The sequence below is a fragment of the Trichomycterus rosablanca genome, chromosome 26, assembly GCF_030014385.1.
Source record: "Trichomycterus rosablanca isolate fTriRos1 chromosome 26, fTriRos1.hap1, whole genome shotgun sequence".
In the NCBI taxonomy this organism is placed as follows: Eukaryota; Metazoa; Chordata; class Actinopteri; order Siluriformes; family Trichomycteridae; genus Trichomycterus; species Trichomycterus rosablanca.
Genome location: NC_086013.1, coordinates 17,166,277 through 17,189,600, shown reverse-complemented (window position 1 = coordinate 17,189,600; position 23,324 = coordinate 17,166,277). Strand labels below are relative to the sequence as shown.

Below are 23,324 nucleotides of genomic sequence, written 5' to 3'. Positions count from 1 at the left end.
GTGCTCCCCCAGTAGGTGGGGCAGTTTGTCGGGGTCTGGGAGGGAGGTAAAGTTGGGGATGATGTTATTAAACTCTCACACACTCTCACACACACTCACTCTTTCACACACTCTCACACACACTCACTCTCACACACTCTCTCACACACTCTCACACACACTCACTCTCACACACTCTCTCACACACTCTCACACACACACTCTTTCACACACTCTCACACACACTCACTCTCACACACTCTCTCACACACTCTCACACACACTCACTCTCACACACTCTCTCACACACTCTCACACACACACTCTTTCACACACTCTCACACACACTCACTCTCACACACTCTCTCACACACTCTCACACACACACTCTTTCACACACTCTCACACACACTCACTCTCACACACTCTCTCACACACTCACACACACACTCTTTCACACACTCTCACACACACTCACTCTCACACACTCTCTCACACACTCTCACACACACACTCTTTCACACACACTCTTACACACACTCACTCTCTCACACACACTCACTCTCTCACACACACTCACTCTCTCACACACTCTCTCACACACACACTCTCTCACACACTCTCACACACTCTCACACACACTCACTCTCACACACACACACTCTCTCACTCTCTCACACACTCACACACACACTCTCTCACACACTCTCACACACACTCTCACACACACTCACTCACACACACTCTCACACACACACTCTCTCACACACACTCTCACACACACTCACTCTCACACACACACTCACACACACACACACTCTCACACACACACTCTTTCACACACTCTCTCACACACACTCACTCTCACACACACTCTCTCACTCACTCTCTCGCACACTCACACACACACTCTCTCACACACTCACACACACTCACTCTCACACACACACTCACACACACACTCACACACACTCACTCTCTCACACACTCTCACACACACACACACACTCTCTCACACACACTCTCACACACACTCTCACACTCTCACACACTCTCACACGCACACACACTCTCACACTCTCACACACACACACACTCTCACACACTCACTCTCTCACACACTCTCACACACACTCACACACACTCTCACACTCACACTCTCACACACACTCACTCTCTCACTCTCTCTCTCTCTCAGACGTTCTGAACGTTAATCTGACTCACGGATGATTTCATTTCAGCACTAACAGTCCCGCTCTTTTATAGCTCTCACGTCTGCAGATAAAGTTACTGAGTGCAGATGAACTTTCCTCCCTCCTGTTGTTGCTCACATACGATAAATGCTCGAGCGTCCAGAATGTTCCTGAGAGCGCCCGTCTCACTGCTCACCTGGAGTGGAGCGCCGGTGGAGCACCGAGCGTCTTTATAACGTAACCAGTTTTTATACGCCGGCGTTCTGGAGCGCGTTTATAAGACGAGGACGACGCGTCTGAAACCAAAGCGTTTTGTATCCGACACATGAAATGCGGCCTTGATCTCTGATCAGGATTCACACAGACCCTGACCAGGATAAGTTGGTGGTAACACATGAAAATGAATGAATGGGTCTCAGCTCTTCACGACACCCGGTTTCAGATGAATCGCACACCAGAGACCCCCTCAAAAACCCTAAATTATTTTAATCATCTATTTATTTCCTGTTTTGGACTGTAAGCACATAAAAAAACAGCAAAACTAACCAGCAGAAACAGCTGCTAAAGAAAAAATTGTTGACAGTTTGTCTCCTCTGGAAATTAAACTTGTTAGAAGCTAATTAGCTAATGTAAGGTCACGCCGCGCTGTACGTTATGTTAGCGACGCCCACACAGCGAGCAGCGCGACTTTTACCAACATGGACGACTGAGCCGGTGCTTAGCGGCTCAAAAACATTAAATTTTAGTCATGTTTAGATAAGTTTAGTTTAGACGCACCGTGTGCTTTTGTTTCCTCGTAGATGGTGGTAGATGGTGGTAGATGGTGGTGGATGGTGGTAGATGGTGGTAGATGGTGGTGGATGGTGGTAGATGGTGGTGGGATTCATCCTTATTGGTTCGGACGATCATTAGTTAATATTGTAGGATTTAATATATAATATTTAATGTTTCTGTATCTGCTGTTTGTTTGTTTTTTCCCCAAATTTAATTCCTGTTTCATCATTAAATGCACTGAAATTCACTTATAACACACAGATGAGCCAAAAGTATTTGGACACACGACCATGAACTTGTTGGACGTCTCATTTTGAGACGAGGGTTTGGAACGAAGGTTTGAGACGAGAGACTGAGATGAGGGTTCGAGGTGAGGATTTAAGACAAAAGGTAGAGACGAGGAATTGAGATGAGGGATTAGGACGAGGGTTTGAGTTGAGCATTTGAGACGAGGATTTGGGATGAGAGATTAGGACGAGAGATTGTGATGCGTGTTTGAGACTATGGATTGAGACAAGGTTTTGGGATAAGGGTTTAGGACCAGGGCTTGAGACGAGGGTTTTAGACGAGGGTTTTAGATGAGAGTTTGGGACGAGGAATTGCGACGGGTTTGGGACGAGGTGTTTGGGACGCAGGTTTGGGACAAGGAATTGAGTTGAGGGACTAAAACAAGGGTTCGGGACAAGGGTTTGAGTTGAGGGATTGGGACGAGGGATTAAGATAAGGATTTTGAAACAAGGGTCAAAGACGAGTGATTGGGGCAAGGTTTTGGGATGAGGGTTTGAGACGAGGGTTCGGGACAAAAGGTAGAGACGAGGAATTAAGACAAAAGTTTGGGATGAGGGTTTAGAACGAGAGTTGAGGGGTTGAGATTAGGGTTAAAGACAAGGGTTCAAGACGAGGGGTAAAGATTAGGGTTTGGGACAAGAGGTATAGACGAGGGATTGGGACGAAGGTTTGGAACAAGGGATTGAAACGAGGAATTAACACAAGGAATTGCGACAAGGGTTCAGGACGAGGGATTGAGATGAGGGTTGAAGACGAGGGTTTGAGATGAGGGTTCAGGATGAGGGTTTGAGACGAGGGTTTGAGACGAGGGTTTGAGATTAGGGTTCAGGACGAGGGTTTGAGACAAGGGTTTGAGATGAGGGTTGAAGACGAGGGTTTGAGATGAGGGTTCAGGACGAGGGTTTGAGATGAGGTTTGAAGACGAGGGTTTGAGACGAGGGTTTGAGACGAGGGTTTGAGATTAGGGTTCAGGACGAGGGTTTGAGACAAGGGTTTGAGACGAGTGTTCAGGACGAGGGTTTGAGACGAGGGTTTGAGATGAGGGTTGAAGACGAGGGTTTGAGACGAGGGTTTGAGACGAGGGTTTGGGATGAAGGTTGAAGACGAGGGTTCAGAACGAGGTTGTAAATTCTGACCTTCTGTTCCAGAGTAAAATCCATTCAGACTCCCCCCCCCCCCCTCCGTAGTGGTAGTTTCAGTGCTGATGTTGATAATTGCATCACCGGAACCTCCCGCTGACTCTCACGCATCATTAACTGCAGCGGAGCTTCAGCGGCGCAGCGTCTGGATATTAACGCTGAAACCAAATCCTGGACGATTTCTTTAATATAATAATAATAAAATCTTTAGAGAATCTTCAGTCCGGAAGCTGATTGGATGGATTTACGCTTCTTTTAACCTTCAGTAAAGATTTCACGCCTGATTAATAAAAAAAAAGACGTGACGACGTGATGAGCGACTTTATTCTGATATAATTATCCGTGATAATTCGATGAACGCTGCCGACGCGTGTGAGTGTGTGTGTGTGTGAGTGTGTGTGCTGGATTTGAAGTAACAGCAGCAGTTGAATTTAAGTCAGAATTTCGGCTCTAGAGGTCAGAGGTCGAACTACGCCGACAGGCTGCGTTTTTACAGCGGTCGCGTCGTACAGGGGCCAGTGATAGCTCAGTGGTTAAGGTATTGGACTAGTAAGCAGAAGGTTGTCGGTTCAAGCCCCGCCACCACCAAGTTGCCACTGTTGGGTCCCTGAGCAAGGCCCTGAACCCTCAATTGCTCAGATTGTATACTGTAACTGTACTGTAAGTCGCTCTGGATAAAAGCGTCTACTAAATACTGAACATGCTGATTGTCCGTGGTCATCACACACACACACACACACACACACACACAGGGACTCTGACGGAGCCGAAGTTTCCTCTTCTGTTTTCTCTTCGACTTCATTCAGATAAAATAAAATAATAAAGAAGCGCTCTGGTATTTCACTGATTGTGATGTTAATTGCATCATTAGTGCCCCACGCTGACGGCTACACACATCATTAGCGACGGCGCGGAGTTTTGGCGCCGCTGCCGCTCCGGATAGCAAACGGTTAAAGCCGTGGAACAGACGCGGCGTAGTGAAGATGGATCCGACGTCACCGGGCTGTTGCCGTGATACCCGGCCAGGAATCTACGTGTTGCTCTCTTTGCCAGATCACTCCGGAGTCGCCCGACGGCTCTGTGTGTGTGTGTGTGTGTGTAGGAGTGTGTGTGTGTGTGCCAGGACGGATCTCCGCCATCCCGCTCGTGTGAAGTGTGTTTTTGTGTCTCCGACTGCGAGCCTGAATATCGACGCTCGCCGTCACTCCCTCTCGCTCCTGAATCCTGAATCGTATTTTTTTTTTACCCCTGATTCGGGATACTGAGGCGCTTTTGTGTGGAGGGTAAAACCGAGGGCGTGGTGAGAAGGATCCTGAAATATGAGCCCGTCATTACAAACAGGAGGAAAAAAAACACACGCCGAACAAAAGGCTGGAGAGAATGGATCCGATGAGCGTATCGTACAGAATATTCGGGGAACGCCGAGACGAAGCGACCGCCAGCGCTGATACAGCGAAGCCTGAAACACACACGAACATATCCACACGTTTATCTACATTTCATCTTATATCATCTATATTTACTCCTGAGATGTACTTCAGCCACAACGGTCACTAACAGGTGTAATAAATCAGTAATAAAAAGGAAATTATACACTGCTAAATTTGCAGCAACAGTTTAGGGAAGGTCAATTCCTGTTCCAGCATGACTGTAGCCCTATGAAGACGTAAAGAAAAGCACAGAGACCTGGTGAGCTCCTCGGTAGAGAGGATTCTAATGCGACATGGAGCTCATGAGGCAGATTATTTAGACGCTCTACTTTACATCACCGCAGTTTTAGCTTACTAAGCTAACACTGTTAGCCTCACGCCAGCTAACGTCTCCCTGAATTTACAAAGAAACGACACTCGTATAATTATACGAGATTTTTTTATTTTATTATTTCCTTTATGCATTTTCTTCCCGCGTCCAATTGCCCGATTGCATCACGCTTCCTCTCCACCAATGCCGATCCCCGCTCTGATTGAGGAGAACGAAGCTAACCCACGCCCCCTCCGACACGTGGGCAGCAGCCGTATGCATCTTATCACCTACACTGTGACGAGTGCAGTGCAGCTCAGCGTTGTGTACAGAGAGACACACCCTGAGAGCACTCTTTTCCCATCTCTGTTCAGGCTCCATCAATCAGCCAGCAGAGGTCGTAGTTGCACCAGTCATGAGAGAGAGACCCCATCCGGCTTAGTCCCGCCCATATCTGAACAACAGGCCAATCGTCGCTCAAGTGGCCGCTCAGCCTCAGCCGGCAGGCAGAGCTGAGATTCAATTTGATGTATTCGAGATCCCAGCTCTGGTTCCAGCGTGTGTTTTTATGAGAATTTATTTACATGTGAAAGGAACTCCGTTGGTTGCTCCGCTTGACATTCGTCTGCCACGTTTGACATTTTCTGTGAGAAAAGTCGTGCCGCACTGAATGCTGGCATTGAATGCTTCAGCGCTGAGGAGGCGTCGGACGCTCCCTCGTTATTCAGTCGGATCATCACTCAGAATGAAGGCGCCTCAGTAGGAGCATTTTAAGGGAGCTAAGGATTTAGAATTTAGACACGCCCTCTTCTCGGGAGTGTAGGATGACGTGAAATGTGTCTGTGTAGAGAGAGAGATAGGTTTTCAGACAGACCACAGCTGTAGAGGTCTTGATCATTCCCCCCATCTTTTTTTTGTTTTGTTTTAATTTTCTATTTTCCCCCAGTTTTTCTCCCCTAATCTAGTCGTGTCCAGTTCCCCTGATTGCTCCTCTATACTGATTCGACCCTTCACCGCTGACTGAGGACGCCTCTCAACTGACATTCGCCCCCACCAGTTATGAGTACCTACGATCTGACTTTTTACCCTCTAACCCTGAACAACAGCCAATTGACAATCGTTGTTCATGCAGCCGCCCAGTCGGAGAGGCAGAGCTGAGATTCGATACGATGCATTCAAAACCCTTACGCTGCGCCACCTGAACTCCCCCCCCCCCCCCCCCCCCCCATCTTATGTAGAAGCCTGACAGGCTGATGGCACAACCAGGGATTCAAACCCTGGATCCCAGCGGTGGTAGGCTGGCGTGATGTAGCGCCGCGCCACGTCGGGTTGATTCATGTTTCATTTGTGTATAAATTTGATTAAAATACAACCTTACGTTCAAGAAAAATTAAGACAGTCGAATAATAATTCAACGAAATCTAGCATGTGCGTTTATATCCTTAATTATAGAATATGAGCTAGCTACCGTCGGGTCGATCGCCGAGAGCCGTTTTGCGCGGATCGGCGTCGATTTCACAGCATTTTAAACGGCGTGCGTCCGTATCGTCCGCCGAGCTTCTCAAACACAGTGGGAAACGTGCGGAAAACAAACGAGCGCCGTTTACTGGGAAGAGATTCGCCGTCAGATAGAGCACCCGGAGATTAACGGTGGGCTAACTGGGAACCAGCGATGGCATGATGGCAGAGTGTCTCACGTGACTCAAAACGGGCACAGAGAGAGAGAGAGAGAGAGAGAGAGAGAGAGAGAGAGAACACCGTAACACCGTAACAAGAGAACCTGGCAACACGGCGATCTTTCATATAGTTTAACCTCCGCTGAGAACGACACGAGCGTGTGTTAGCATGAAGCTAATGTCCGTCTCCTCGGGGGAACCGTGTGTGTGTGTGTGTGTGTGTGTGTGTGTGTGTGTGTGTGTGTGTGTCAGAAGTCGTGTGAGGACACAGGATCCGTTGACTGTTTGGCTCTCTGACCCGCCGTGACTCACAGAGGCTCATTTACATACAGATGGGTGACAGATTAAAGGAAAACTCACCACAGCGTTTGTTTAGTTCACCACAAACCTCCAGCATCTGAGCCAACTAGCGCCTGCACTCACTATCGTACACTACACGGCCGAAAGTATGTGGACGCCTGACCGTGAGCTTGCCAGACGTCCCATTTTAAGAACAGACGATATTAAAATAGAGCGGCGTCTGTGTGATCTCGAGCGAAGAAGACTTTGAATGTCTGTGTGTCTGTGTGTGGGAATTTGTGCCCGTATAGTCAGAGGATGACGAAGTTTGTACGGCTGGGCACTGATTGATCAGTCGGTGTTCCGGTTCATCCCAGAGCTGTTGAGTGAGGCTGAGGTCAGGACAGGTTTTTTAAAAAGAGCTTTACTTTACGTCTTCGTACAGGAACGGTCCTTCCCTAAACTGTTGCTGCAAAGTCGGAAGCATGTGATTCTTTATATGATTGATTTATTCCACCTGTTAGCAACTGATGGTGCTGAAACGTGAATTTAATAATGAGACCGAGGGTTCAGATACTCTGGCAACAACTAGGCGGTTGAGGCTGTTGGGCCCTTGAGCAAGGCCCTTGAGCAATCCTCAATTGCTTAGACAGTATACTGTCACAGTACTATAAGTCGCTGTGGATATACTTTTGTCTTTATAGTGTGTGTATAACACAAAGCAGGTCAAGTGGTTTCAAGTTTATTCTTTATCACACCACAATAAATAAGGCCAGTTGTCAAAAGCATTCGGAGAACAGGAATGTAAATCTTCTATACCAATAAGAAAAGAGACGGACGTGACCCCCCGTGACCCCACTAGTAGGTGAAACAGTGACTGACGAGCATTTATTTACTTTCTATGTAAATGCGAGACAGCGCCGTGGCATTCAAGTGGCATTCAAATCACCATCGCTTAATTTCATTCAAACAACATCCGACTCCAAATGACCGGGTTTGGTCCATTCCTCCTGTAATAAATCCACCAGAAAATACACCTTATGGTCAAGAGTATGTGGACACAGGCCGCTCAGGTGGCGCAGCGGTAAAAACACACGCTGGAACACCAGAGCTGGGATCTCGAATACATCAAATCGAGTCTCGGCTCTGCCTGCCGGCTGGGCTGAGCAGCCACGTGGACAACGATTGGCCTGTTGTTCAGATATGAGCGGGACTAAGCCGGATGAAGTCTCTCTCTCATAACTAATGCAATTACGACCTCTGCTGGCTGCAGAGATGAGAAAAGAGTGCTGTCAGGGTGTGTCTCTTCGTACACAACGCTGAGCCGCACTGCACTCGTCACAGTGTAGGTGATAAGATGTATACGGCTGCTGCCCACGTGTCATAGGGGGCGTGGGTTAGCTTCGTTCTCCTCAATCAGAGCGGAGATCGGCATTGGTGGAGATGAAGCATGACGTTATCGGGCAATTGGACGCTCTAAAAGGGAGAAAAAGAGGAGAGGGTTGAGGTCAGGGCTCTGTACAGGACACTGCAGCTTTTCTTCACGTCTTTATAGAGCTCGCTTTGTGCTAGATGGGAAAGGGCCTTCCCTAAACTGTTCCTGCAAAGTCAGAAGCATATGATCCCCTTTATATAATTGATTTATTACACCTGTTAGCAACTACTCAAAAATGAGACGGGTGTCCCAATACTTTTGCCTTTGTAGTGTGTGTATAACACAAAGCATGTCAGGAGGTTATAAGTATGTTTTTAGCCTCCTCTCCTCACACGCCACACACTCGTGTGTTCTGAACACTCTGTCATGTTAGGGTTCCGATGCAGCCCGATTTTCAGTTAAAACTCTCCAGGTATTTGATGGAGTCCATGATGCCGAGCATCCGAACATCAAAGCTTCTGAACCGGGTTCTTTTAATTCTTCAAAGAAACTCACCGTACAAGCTGCTTCCAGTCAGGGTTCCAGTAGCGCCCGGCTGGCACGTGTTTACATATTTTAAATGCTTGGTCGGAACGGAGGTGGCACTTGAACTTCTGGATGGGGAGCAGCTTATGAAAGCGTAATTTGGATGGAATCGTCTGGTAAGGGCAGTAAACACGCCCCAGTTCGAACGAAGCCCGTGTGCGTGTGTGTGTGTGTGTGAGAGAGTGTGTGTGTGTGTGTGAGAGTGTGTGTGTGTTTTTTTTGTCTAGCCGAAATTGGTTGTTGGCACGTGAAGGAAAGATTAGACGTTTGTGAGGTGCAGGATCGGCGCCGAGGCTTTTAGCTCCTCTCGCTCCTCTCTCGCTCCTCTCTCGCTCCTCTCTCTCACTTCTCCTTCCTGCCCTCGTGTTGATGATGAGCAGGAAACCAGAGCTCGGCCAGAACGCGCCGATTTCTTCACGTCTCCTCCAAATCCGAGGACGTTTTAGATCCCGGCACACGAAACTAACCAATAAACGTATAAAAATCTGAGCTCAGAGATCGATTATCCTTGCTTCATCAGATTTAAATAAAATATATGAGCTGTGTGTGTGTGTGTGTACGTAGCTCACACGCCTTTTTACGTCACCATGGAGATTATATCCTAACGGGGCGCCAGATTTCACCCACAGATCGTCCCAGTCAAACAAGTTCGACCTTTTGTACCACCGAGCTGCTCTGCCATGACAGACCGGAGATAAACACACTCACCCCACAATCAGCCTGGCAGCGATGCTACACGACAGAGCGACTGGCTCTCACTTATTATCAGTTAGAGCTGGCAACAGGGGCAGTTGTAGCCTAGTGGTTAAGGTACTGGACTGGCAATCAAAAGGTCGCTGGTTCAAGCCCCACCTCTGCCAGGTTGTCACTGTTGGGCCCCTGAGCTTAGACAGTATACTACCACAGTGCTGTAAGTCGCTTTGGATTAAAGTGTCCGCTAAATGCTGTAAATGTAAATATAATGTAAATGTAACGGCGATTTCCGGTGTGAGGAGGTGGCGCAAACGTGGGCAACGTGAAGTGGGCGGAGTCGGCAATGCAAACACAATGTGGTGATTAACCAATAGGAATTGAGCTCTGAACAGAGCACCGTGAAACGCTACGGTCCGTTTTTGGGCCCTAGATAATCGTTCCTAAAGTCACAGAGATCGTAAAGAACGAACACGGTTTTCTTGTCTTATCGACTGTACAGTCAGTGGTGGACTACACAGAGATGAGATTTATCATTTATAGTTGATCGATTTCCCTCCAGGATTTAGATTTTCAGTGGGAACACGTCTGATTTGTGGTCGGGTTGTTTTTTCTATACGATCTGTAGATACTAGCCAGTATTTATGGCAACCAAACACACACGGGCAGTGATGACGCTGCCGGTGTGAACGCAGGACGATGAGCGATCAGCAGTTCGGGCCACAAAATCGCTGCTGTAAAGTCACTTAATAGTTCATGATAATAAAAATGATTGTGATGAATGTTTTGATATTATTGTACTGTTATTATTCACCCTCACAGCTCCAGTGATGTCCCAGTTTTACACTTTAATAGCAGCTTTATTCACGTCGCTCCTAAAAATACTTACAAATATCAAATCTAAATCCTTAATATCCTTGTTTTCCTGCTCTGGGTCACGGTGGGTCGGGTTTCTCCATAATCACCAGGCACAATGCAGTAACACACCCTGAACGGGACCCCAATCTGTCATGGGGTGTCAGTTACTCTCTTCCTCTTATAGACGTTGTATGCAGACGCTTGACCGGCTGATAGCATCACTAGGGATTCGAACCCTGGACCCCAGTGGTCACGAGCGCCCCGATGGCCAAATTACACACATCAAATCAACAGGAACGGTTTTAGCCTATGAGGCGAGTGTTTAATACGACTCTTCTGTGTGTGTGTGTTTTCTAGGAGAGATGAAGTGAGCGCAGCGTGTTCCGCCAGCACCAGCAACCTGTAGCATCCCGACCCTGTGCCTGTCATTCACCACCACACACAGTCACACACTCTCACACTCTCACACACACACGGACGACTACAGCAGAGCGCCAGCAGACTGTAAGTATATCTGTAACGCACACACGCACACACACACATACAAACACACACATGTGCACACACACACGTAGGTGCACACAAACACACACATGCACAAACAAGTGCTTTCACACACACATATGTACACACAAACACACATGCACACACAAGTGCTCTCACACACACATATGTACACACAAACACACACATGGGGACACATACAAACACACAAACAAATACATTCAGTCACACACATGTGCGCACATATACACACATAGGTACACACAAACATACATGCACACACATGCTCTCACACACACATATGCGGTCACAAACACAATCACATGCATACACACACAAACACAAACGTGCACAGATGTGCGCACATACACATACACACACACAAACACAAACATGCACAAACATGTGCACACATACTCATGCATAAATAGACACATACACATATGTACACACACGTGCACATATACACACACATAGTAACACAATATATATATAAATATATATATATATTTATATATACACACACACACACACACATTACAGTGGCAGTATTATTGTTTGTGTTGAACCCTCTGCAGTGACCTTCATCTGTGTTCCAGCTCTCCTGATCCTCCACCGTCATAAAAACACACAAACAGGTTTTATTTACGTTTATACTCTACAGTGTTTGACCAAAATATGTGGACACTCCTCTATAGGGTGTAGCAACCGTCGTACCTGTCATGGTGCAGACGTTACTCTGTTCTAATACTTACCAGCTCATGATCAGGCATCCGAATACTTTTGACCCTACAGTGTGTTTCTTAACTACAGGTGATTGCAGAGGGTTCACAAACTTTGTCCCTGCAGCTGTATCACAACACAGAAACATTCACATGTCGATCACATGATCGGAGCGGCAGCAGCCGTGTGGAACCAAGTGTTTCAGCACTTCAGCGTCTGCTCTTCACACACACACACACACACACACACACTCTTAAAAATACAAACTCACACAGGCAACTGGTCTCAATACGAATCTGCCAATTATGTAATGAACCACGATACGCCAAACGTGCCGCGCTGTGATTGGCCGAAGTGAAGCTTTGAAGTGAACGTCTCTGTGGGCGGGGTCGAGAAAAAGTTTAAACACCCTCAGAGTTAATTATCACACTTACACTTGTGCATCTTCATCAAATGCACGTTTAACCAACACACGATTCTGCAAATGCAATAAAAAGATTTGATTTGTTCAGACTTGCTAACGTTTATTTAATCAACAGAAGCACAAAGTAATGATGGTTAATGTTTTGGCTCACGATAAATGATTGTAATTTATAAATATAAACACATTTAGAGTTTGGTGTCTGTTAAACACTCATAACAAACACACTCATAATAATCCAGACGGAGGCAAAATAAAAGTAAAAATGTAAATATTAATATTAAATATTCATGTTACGTCATTTTAAAAACGTTCCACAATAAGCAGGTGGACTAATAACAGGTGAGGGAATCATGATCAAGTATAAAAGGACGATTTCTAATAATTGAAGTATTTTACCATCTACCGTACACGATATTATAAATATATTCACAGAACCCAGAGAAATCTCAGCGCTAAATAAAACTCCCGACCTTTGAGCCCTCAGACGCCTAATTTATGAGAAACCATCACGCTGCTGTAATGAATACGACCACATGGGCTCAGGAGCACTTCGGAAAACTGTTGCCACTTAGCGCCGTCCACCACCGCATTAGTTCAGTTCAGCCTGAAACTCTGTTACACCGAGAGGAAGCCGCTAAATCACATTTACACTGGAACGCTGAGTTCTCTGGATCTGAGCCCGTCTCAGATGGACCGGAGGGGCGGTGGAGGCGAGCGCTGCGGTCAGACGGGTCCATGTCTCGGCTCGAATTTGGGGTGTCGGCGTCGATGCACGAAAGCGGACAGAAGCTGTTCGAATCTCAGGTTCGAATCTTCACGGTGCTATCGGCCAGCCGGGTGTCTGCACAGACATGTCCAAAGCCCTGCGATGGATATCAAAGTGATCAGATGTAGTCCAAGCACCAACAAAAACTGTCATGCATCGTCTGCCATGAATTAGAACTGTGACTGTCCACAGTCGAGCGAGCTTTAGCTCATTCCTGACAATTTAATTGTCTGTGTAATCAGTAATTTATGTTAAAAAACTGCAGATGGTGGATTGGCTGCTTTAGGGATGAATGTTGCTCTGTGATGGATCGGTGCCCTGGTCAGGGTCTGGTGGTGCCGGAGTCACTGCAACCCAGAATGAAGCGGCTAGTATCTATATTTTAAATTGAATCATAAACAACATCAAATATTCGTGTCAGAACCGAATGTGTTTAAAAAATGATTTATGCTCCGAATATTGATGCTTATTCAGAGTAAAAAAATGCCAACTATTACTGAACACACACACATACACACACACACACACACACACACACACACTCTTTATCGGCGTCAGGTTTTGGTGTTTACACTCCAGTCGTGTTTCTTCAGTCCTCCACCACCGCGTGAAGTTTCATCTGTCACGAGATTAAAGTATTAGGAAGTGATGATGATCCTATACTAGTGTGTGTGTGTGTGTGTGTGTGCGCCTGTATTCACCTGCTCGGACTTGCACTCATTCCTTCCCTAATGAACAGTTTTGCCATAATGTCAATTACAGAACATTCCTCCTCACCGAAAATGTACCTGGACCTGTTTGCCGTGCGTTCTTTGTTCGTTAGTTTAACGTAGCTAACGCGTAACCAAAACTTCTAAACAACTGGTGAAAACGGCACAACGGCAGTTTCGGTCAGGGTGCCAGTCCCACCTTTTCCCCTCCTTAGACATAACCAGTCAGTGTGTGTAGAAGCCGTCCGGCCGGCAGCACTGCTGAGATTCAAACCCTGGATCTCAGCACTGGTGTAATAGATTACTGAGCCACCCAAGTGCTACTCACAAATGTAATAATAATAATTATAATAATAATAATTATAATAATAATAAATGTAATGATAATAATAATAATTATAATAAATGTAATAATTAATGTAATAATAATAGTAATAATAATGATTTTATTAATAATAATAATAAGTAGAAAAAAAAAAAAAAGCTATTTAAATAATAATATTATTTAATAATAGCAATTTAAATAGTAATATTACCAATAATAATAATAAATATAATAATAATAACAATAATAATGATTTTACTATTAATAATAATATTAAAAATGGCGATTTTATTTTAAAAAATAATGATTTAAATAATAATTTTGGCAATAATAACAATTTAAGTTGTAATATTACCAATAAAATAATAATGATTTTTAAATAATAATAATAATAAATTAATAATAGTTATATAAATAAAACTTTTAATAATCATAATAATAACAATGATTTTATTAAACATAATAATAATAGTAATAAATAAAAATAATGATTTTAATAATATTAACAATAACAATTTTATTATTAATAATAAAATTAATAATGAATTTGTTAAATAATAGTAATGATAATTATAATAATATGAACAAAAGTAATAACACTTTTATTATTATTAATACTAATAAAAAAATAAATATTTAAAAAGAATAATAACAAGAAAACCTTATTTTAATCATAATTATAATAATCATCACAATAATAATTATTTTAACACTACAGGTTTTACTTTTTTCTTTGTTTTAATAATAATTATAATACTTATGTTTTGTTTTGTTTTCTCTGTTTTTTTCTGTATTTATTTTACTTTAATTATAAATGCTACCACATGCATTAGAACTTTCAGAAATAATTAATCACTTAATTTATTTTAAATGTAATTAAAGGTCTCGGTCGTGTTCCAGCCGCTCAGACCCTGAAGTTTCCTGTGAACAGAAATTCTGCTTTTGTTAGTTTTCTTATATAAATAAAATGAAAGGATCTTTAATTCCTCGTGTGTGAGAACTCTGAGGATCTGAAGTTACAGTTACAGTAGTGATTCATTAAAAGTGTTAAAGATTTATTTATAAATGTAGAAATGATTCTCTGATGGTTTCAGGCCTCGTGTTTAAAATCCGCCCTGATTTTTCTCTCCGGTGGAAGAAACTCGGGCTGAGAGGAACATTAATCACCGCTGCATAAATAAACAGCTGCATTATTTTGGCTTGATTCTCTCCTGTGAGGTGCAGAATGGAAACACATGTACAGTCATTGTATATCTCAGCATACAGAGAGCTCACACTCAGCCGGGGCGGCTCACTAGCGCCTCCTGTCTGCGGCCACACTCATTATCATCCTCATCATCCTCATTATTCTGCTCTGAATGTTTTACTCTGTTTACCATTATTTATTAAGATCAGGGCACAGGGGGCACAGGGGGGCACCAGCCATTCGGTGATAAGCATTAAAAATAAAATGTACTCTTCAGCACTGACCTCACACGCAACTTATTATTCAGTTGTGAAATCAAACCAGTTCATTCATTCATTGTGTGTTCTGCCACTGCTTTAACCTGGTCAGGGTCTCAGTGGGTCTGATGCATTGAGCGAAAGGCAGGAAACACACTGTACATGTCATTAGTCCATTACAGTGCAGACACACACACACACACACACTTGGGTCAATTTCTAGTATCTCCACTCGTCCTGACAGCACGTCTTTGGACTTGTGGGGAGGAAACCGGAGCACCCGGAGACAACCCACGCAGACATAAGGAGAACATGCAAACTCCACACAGAACAGAACCCTGGTCACCAAGCCGGGGTATCAAACACAGGCCCTTAAGCAACTCCACAATTATTGTTAGTTAATTATAAACATGTAAAACTATTAATGCACATGGTCCCACCCCCCCCATGGTAAATAATTTATTTCTGTACATGGTCAATGTACACTTTATAACCAAAAGTATGTGGACACCTGACCATAAGCGTGTTGGACATCTTATTTTAAAACCATGTACATTATTAAAAAGGTTCCCACCTATAAGACCTTGGAGTCAGGGTCACGGCAGGTCCAGTTCCACCATGAGACACTGGACGCAAACAAAAAAACTCTGAATATGGCGGCAATCCATCTCAGGGCTTCAGCCACCCCCTTACCCTCAGACATAGCCAATCATGACTGTGTAGATACCTGGTCGGCCGACAGCACGGTTGAGATTCGTACCCGGATCCCAGCAATGGTGGGTTAGCGTGAAACAGAAAGCTGTGCCACCCGAATGTCGGGTATTTGTACCAACGTCTCACTTCATTTCAAACGTCTTCAGTAAGGTTGAGATCGCCAAACCTAAACCAGGTCTCAATGGGCCTTTATTTGGTCACAGGCCTTCCTCAAAGTGTTGTCACCAATTTGGGGAAGGCCTGTGACCAAATCCATTTGAAACCATGTAATTTGACACGTATGTTTTGGACACACATTGTATCTCACTGGTCTAATCAGTGTGTGTTTCTCTGTGTGTGTGTGTGTGTGTGTGTGTGTGTTTGCCCCGCAGGTTGCCACCATCAGCCACAAAGGGGGATGACTGAGCGCGTCCACAACATCAACCTGCACAACTTCAGCAGCTCGGTACTGGAGACCCTGAACGAGCAGCGCAACCGCGGCCACTTCTGCGACGTGACGGTGCGCATCCACGGCAGCATGCTGCGCGCCCACCGCTGCGTGCTCGCCGCCGCCAGCCCCTTCTTCCAGGACAAGCTGCTGCTGGGCTACAGCGACATCGAGGTGCCCGCCGTGGTGTCGGTGCAGTCCGTGCAGAAGCTCATCGACTTCATGTACAGCGGGGCGCTGCGGGTGGCGCACTCGGAGGCGCTGCAGATCCTCACGGCCGCCAGCATCCTGCAGATCAAGACCGTCATCGACGAGTGCACGCGCATCGTCTCGCAGGCCCAGGAGACGCCGCGCGGCACGCCCGACTCGGGCACCTCCGGCCCGTGCAGTGACATCGAGCAGGGCGGCGCCTACTCCTCCGTCTACACCGGCCTGGAGCTGCAGAACGGCGCCCGCGAGCGCCAGCACTACACCAGCATCACCAGCTTCGAGTCCCTGCAGAAAGACGGCGTGCAGGATCCCGCCGCATGGGTGACCCGCCTGCACGAGCGCCAACAGCAGAGCGAGCGCTACCTGGGCACGTCGGAGACCACACACTGCCGGAAGCAGCCCCGCCCGGTGCGCCTGCACACGGCCGAGCACGAGATCCGCATCAAGCAGGAGAGGACGGGCGACGAGTACGGCTGCTACGGCCTGGACGAAGAGACCAACGGAGAACCCAAAGGAGAGAGCTTCGACTCGGGGGTCAGCTCCTCCGTGGGCACGGAGAACGACCCGTCCGAGCAGCACTTCATGCCCGACTTCAGGCGCGACGGCGAGCCCGAGGCCGTCACGCCCGTCCACATCGAGGTGACCGACTCCTCCCCGGAGCAGAGCCAGGAAATGGGCGAGGACAACAACAGCGGCGACGGGCGCGACATCGCCATGGACCAGCCGCCGCTCTCCAGTCCCGTCGCTCTCAGCTCGGTGCCCGGCAGCCAGCTCTACATCCGCCCGTGCGACACCATGGCGGCCAACCTGCGCATGCCGCTCACGCTGTCCGGCGGCAACGGCTCGTACCTGCCCACCCTCTTCGCCGCCCAGCCGTCGGCCAACGAGAACAAGCCCTTCCTGTTCAGCCTGCAGCAGTCCGTGGGCTCCCAGCAGCCCCAGTTCGTGGCCGTGCCCCCCCACAGCATGGCGCCCTTCCCCGGCGGCCTGAGCGGGGTGCCTCCCGCGGGCGCCCAGCCGGCGCAGCAGCAGCAGACGGCGGGCGCAGTTGTCCAGCAGGGCGAGAAGAAACCGTACGCCTGCACCCTGTGCTGCAAAACCTTCACTGCCAAACAGAACTTCGTCAAACACATGTTCGTGCACACAGGTAAGCCACGCCCAGTTTTTCTTTCCGTAGTCGCCGCCGGTGCCAGTGAGGGGCGGGCAAGTCGTGCCAGTCTCGAAATTTTAGGGATTTCTGCAACTGTTCTTTCTCTGTGACTGAACAGCCTGAATTCCTTACTAGTGATCAGGATTTACACATCAGCTGACTTCTCTGTGCCCATATAAAAAGAGCTGGTTTGTCAGCACCTATAGAGCATACGTGGAACAGTGGGCGCTCTGCCTTCGCTTTGCTTTACATTATACTAAGAGGAAATTTGTCCCAAATCAAACAGGTTTGCTGTGAATCAGAAGCTGCCAGACTCTGTTTACAGTCCAGCAGGCTTTAATCCTCATGAGCTTATAGAGGCTCAGACCCTTGTAATGCTCAGTGGGTGCAGTCAATCCAGCCCTGTTTTATGGGTACAGTAAAGTCAAATCCTTTTTCCCCTCCCAGTCTAGTCATATCCAGTTCCCAGACTGCACCAATCCTACCCTACACTATATGGACAAAAGTATCGGGACGCCCCTTTTAAGACCGAATGTACTGTATGTATGTCAGCCACAGCAGTTGCCAACACGCAACAAAGACTTTGCAGCAACAGTTTAGGGAAGGTCCCATTCCTGTTCCGGCATAGGTTTTCAGACAGACCCTATACACTGTATGTACAGACTCTCAACTGGAAACCACTAAGCACCAGTAGATAGTCCGCTCTCATTTCCAGCTCATGTTTCTAATCTAATGAGCAGATCATGCAGGTTCCTCCGCTGAACATCAGGAGAACCGGAGCGTTTCCTGCCACGGACGCTGATCATCCTGGAACTGATTCAGAACGGAGCCACATCAGCACCACGCTGTATTTCACTATACTTCCAAAAGTATTTGGACGCCAGACCATGAGCTTGTCGAACGTCCCGTTTTAAAAACTAACAATATTAAAACAGAGCGACGTCTGTCTGATCAGCTTGAACAAGCGATGCTCTTCTGAGAAGCTTCTCACAAGTGTGTCTGTGTGTGGGAATTTGTGCCTGCAGCGTTTGTATGGCTGGAGCTTTTCTTCATGTCTTTATAGGGGGTGCAGGCCTTCCCTAAACTGTTGCACAGCCGGGTGCATATGATTCCCTTTATATGACTGATTTATCACACCTGTGTGCAACTGTTGTGTGTTAGTGACTTACTTTGTATGTTGTGACCGAATACAACCGAGCAATTAAGGGTTAAGAGCCTTACTTAGGGGCCCAACAGTGGGAACTTGGCGGAGGTGGGGCTTGAACCGGCAACCTTCTGATTACTACGACTGCTACATGGGTGACCCGCCTGCACGAGCGCCAACAGCAGAGCGAGCGCTACCTGGGCACATCGGAGACCACTCAGTACCGGAAGCAGCCCCGCCCGGTGTGCCTGCACACGGCCGAGCACGAGATCCGCATCAAGCAGGAGAGGACGGGCGACGAGTACAACCGAGCAATTAAGGGTTAAGAGCCCTACTTAGGGGCCCAACAGTGGCAGCTTGGCGGAGGTGGGGCTTGAATTGGCAACCTTTTGATTACTAGTCCAGCACCCTATCCTCCAGACGACTACTGCTCTATAAATCGGAAGGGGCGTCCCGATACTTTTGTCAATATAGTGTGTGTGTGTGTAGCTGCTACAGAAGTGCGTTTTTATTCACTTTCCTGTATTTTTCGGAATCATTATCCGAAGTGCGCGGCGGTTTTTCGGTGAGCCGTTAGCGGTTGATGGATGTTCTCGGCGGTGGACTCGTACGCTCGGACCCTGCTGCGATTCCTCTTTAGATTTTATTGCTTGTTAAGGAAGAGCAGCCTCGGGTACAATTATGGTAAGAAGTCGGCGGTGATTATTGACTGTCACGAACACACACACACACACACACACACACACACACACACACACACACACGCTCGGCCGGCGGTGATAAAATGCTGCATCACAAATGAGGCCGTTTGTGTGTTTTTCGTTCAGGAAAGACGAGCGCTCTGGTGTTCCCGGTTCTGCAGGACAGGTCTGTCCTCACCCTCCAAATTAAGCTTTCAAAACCCAAAAAAACCCCATAAACCTCGTTACAGCAAACAGAACGCAATTAAAAAATGCTAAAAAGCTGGCGTCTAAAAAGCTCAGCCCGGTCGGGGCGCGGGCGCAGCGAGGTGGCGGCGCTCTCGTACGTACGCCGGGCTTCATTAGAGCCGCGCACACGGAGCAGATGGAGATCGCTGACGGATCGGCGAGGTTTTTTCCTCTCGTGTGAAGTGTGTCGCCGCGTCCTCGATTCAGCCACAGAAACGAGATGCTTTTCTCCCCCTGTCCAAAACTTACGCCACACAAAACAGGATCTTATAATTAAGGAACGCTCGGTCACAACAGAACCCGGCGAACACGCAGCAATTAATCCTCATCTTTTATTTCCTGGAACAAATAAACAAAACAGACAAAAAGAGTTTTGTTTTTGCTTCGTTTCATTTAAATCCAGTGCAGAAGTATCCGGACGCCCGTCTCATTTCTGCATCGTCTGTTTCGGGCACAATAATCGCTAACAGGTGTAATAAATCAGTCAACTGTGCAGCAACAGTTTAAGGAAGGCCCTTTCCAAGCTCTATAAAGACACAAGGAAAGAAGCAGAGCCCTGAACTCAGCCCCACTCAACAGCTCTGGGATGAACCGGAACACCAACTGATTCATCCTGTCATCGTTTGACTGAACGGGCACAAATTCCCACAAGTCTGGTGAGAAGCTTCTCAGAAGAGCGGCTGTCGTTCTAGCTGAAAAGATCACACAAAGATTTAGGAAGCTGATGCTCAGGCGTCCAAATACTTTTGGAAATATAGTGTATAGTTTACCACTGCTTTATTCTGGTCAGGGTCTCAGTGGGTCTGATTCAGTGGGCGAAAGGCAGGACACACCCCAGTCAGGTCACCAGTCAATCACAAGGCAAACACAAACAAACAAACACACACACACACAAACACACACACACACATACACACAAACACACACACACACACACACACACACTTATAAACACACAACCACACACAAACACACACACACACAAACACACACACATACAAACACACACACACATACACAAACACACACACACACATACACACACACAAACAAACACACACACACACACATATACAAACACACATACACAAACACACACACTTAGGACAATTCAGTATCTCCAGTTGACCTGACTGCGTGTCTTTGGACTGTAGGAGGAAACCGGAGCACCCGGAGGAAACCCCCTCTTAATGTTTTGTCTTGCAGGCAGGGCAGCACATACTCACAGACCAAAGCTGAGGATCAAACCCACATTGCTGTGCAACACCCACAGTTTGAGCAATTAAGGGTTAAGGGCCTTGCTCAGGGACCCAACAGTGGCAGCTTGGTGGTGGTGAGGCTTAAACCAGCAGCCTTCTGATTACAAGTCCAGTACCTTCATTGCTGAGCTACCACTGGCCAAATATATATGTTTTAATCTTTACTTAGTACGAGACTCACGATGGAGACCCGACACACGAAGCTTGTTTTTCTTTTCTAACCTGATTAATAAAAGCTAAACGAGCGCCGCGTTCATTCATCACCTGCTTTAATTATTAACTTTTAAAATGCCAAATATAAACTCAACAACTCTTAATATTTAATCACTTCATGAATTAACAATTAGGCATCACGGTACAAAAAAACAAGAGGTTTGTGATAAAGTACCAGAGTAAAAAAAAAAAATAATAATAATAATAGTAAAACACCCCCTCCTCATTTCATCCTTATTTATCTCTAAATTAAAGCCTAAAATAAAAAATACTGATTAAAACCCGATCCGTTTCACGCTCGCGTCTCCATCGCCCCGGCGGGGTCAGGTGGGGTCACCTCCCTCCATACGACTCTCACAATTAAATCCTCCTCAGTTCGTGCAGGAGTCAGCGCGGCGGAATTAGCAGATATCAGCGCTTTATTATCCTTAATTAATAGTCATTAAAGGAAAGGCTGATCACCCACATTCTCACAGCGGCACACAAATACGATTAACAGATACGCCGCCGTGCGCCGTGACGGGTGCCAGACAACTTCCAGACTCTCCGAAGGATGCCAAGAAAACTTCAGGAGCGTTGGAACGTGTTTGGGAAAAGCCCGATCAAAAAATACAAACGTTTTAAAGCGCTGGCGTTCGGGGCGTCTCGATACTTACGATACGATAAAATCCAAACTGGCACCTCTTACTGGGAGGGAAGGTGTCCAGTTAAGCTGGATAAATAAGAGGCTGGCATCTGGAAGGGCATCTGGCGTAAAAACAGTGCCGAATCAAAGGATCCACCGTGATTAAAAAATACATCATTAATGTATTGCCACGAGTTACAGAGCTTTTATTACAGGACGTACAGTGGCGCTCGGGTGACGCCCACTAGCGCTGGGATCCAGGGTTCGAATCCCCAGCAGTGCTATCAGCCAGTCGGGTGTTACATACATTCACATTTACATTTTCAGCATTTAGCAGACGCTTTTATCCACAGTACTGGGACAGTATACAGTCCAAGCAACTCAGGGTTAAGGGCCTTGCTCAAGGACCCAACAGTGGCAACCTGGCAGTGGTGGGGTTTGAACCAGCAACCTTTTACTTACGAGTCCAGTGCCTTAACCGCTAGGCTACAGCTTCCCCACTACATCCCTGACCAGGATAAAGCAACTCTCTGGGTAGCACTGTCACTTCACAGCAAGAAAGGCTTGGGTTCGATTCCCCGGCCCGACGGTCAAGGTCCTTTCTGTGTGGAGTTGGCATGTTCTCCCTGTGTCCAAGTGCTCCGGTTTCCTTCCACAAGTCCAAAGACATGCAGTGTGTGTGTGTGTACTGTGATGGACTGGCGTCTCGTTTTTCTCGCCCACTGAATCTGACCCACCGTGACCCTGATCAGGTGGTAAAACAGATAATGAATGAATGAATGAATGAGTTTGTATCAAATGTACAATTAATTTAGAGCAGAATTTATATTCTAATGTTGTTTATTTAATATAAATAAATACGTGTTGCTGTTAATTGATCACAGTAAGGATCGTTCTCAGGACCATCCCGCGGCGTGAGATGTATACGTGTGCATTAAGAGCGTATGTAAACTTTCGAGCTGGGCTCTGTGCATTTCCCAGAGCGCTCTAACAGCTCCGCTGGAGCTCGTCTTTACTTCCCGCCGCTCATCCTATAGCCATATATCACATTTATCCCTAATGTAATATAGAAGTGATATAGCATATAACATACCTCATAAATCTAATAGAGCCGCCGTGTGTCCAAACAGCTCGCTACTGTTTTATTCTATCAGACGCTAATTCACTTTCTCCCTGCCGCGT

General features: G+C 46.6%; 1 protein-coding gene across 2 annotated transcripts in view; it reads left to right on the top strand.

The window, feature by feature from the left end:
* zbtb20 (zinc finger and BTB domain containing 20) overlaps positions 1 to 23,324 on the top strand; it is a 102,548-nt gene that overhangs the window by 71,276 nt on the left and 7,948 nt on the right. For both annotated transcript variants that reach the window (XM_062988433.1, XM_062988432.1), the window contains exons 3-4: positions 10,934 to 11,080; positions 16,557 to 17,969. In XM_062988433.1, the coding sequence (XP_062844503.1) occupies positions 16,583 to 17,969 (1,387 nt within the window). In that variant the 5' untranslated portion in view covers positions 10,934 to 11,080; positions 16,557 to 16,582. The remainder of the gene's footprint in view (positions 1 to 10,933; positions 11,081 to 16,556; positions 17,970 to 23,324) is intronic.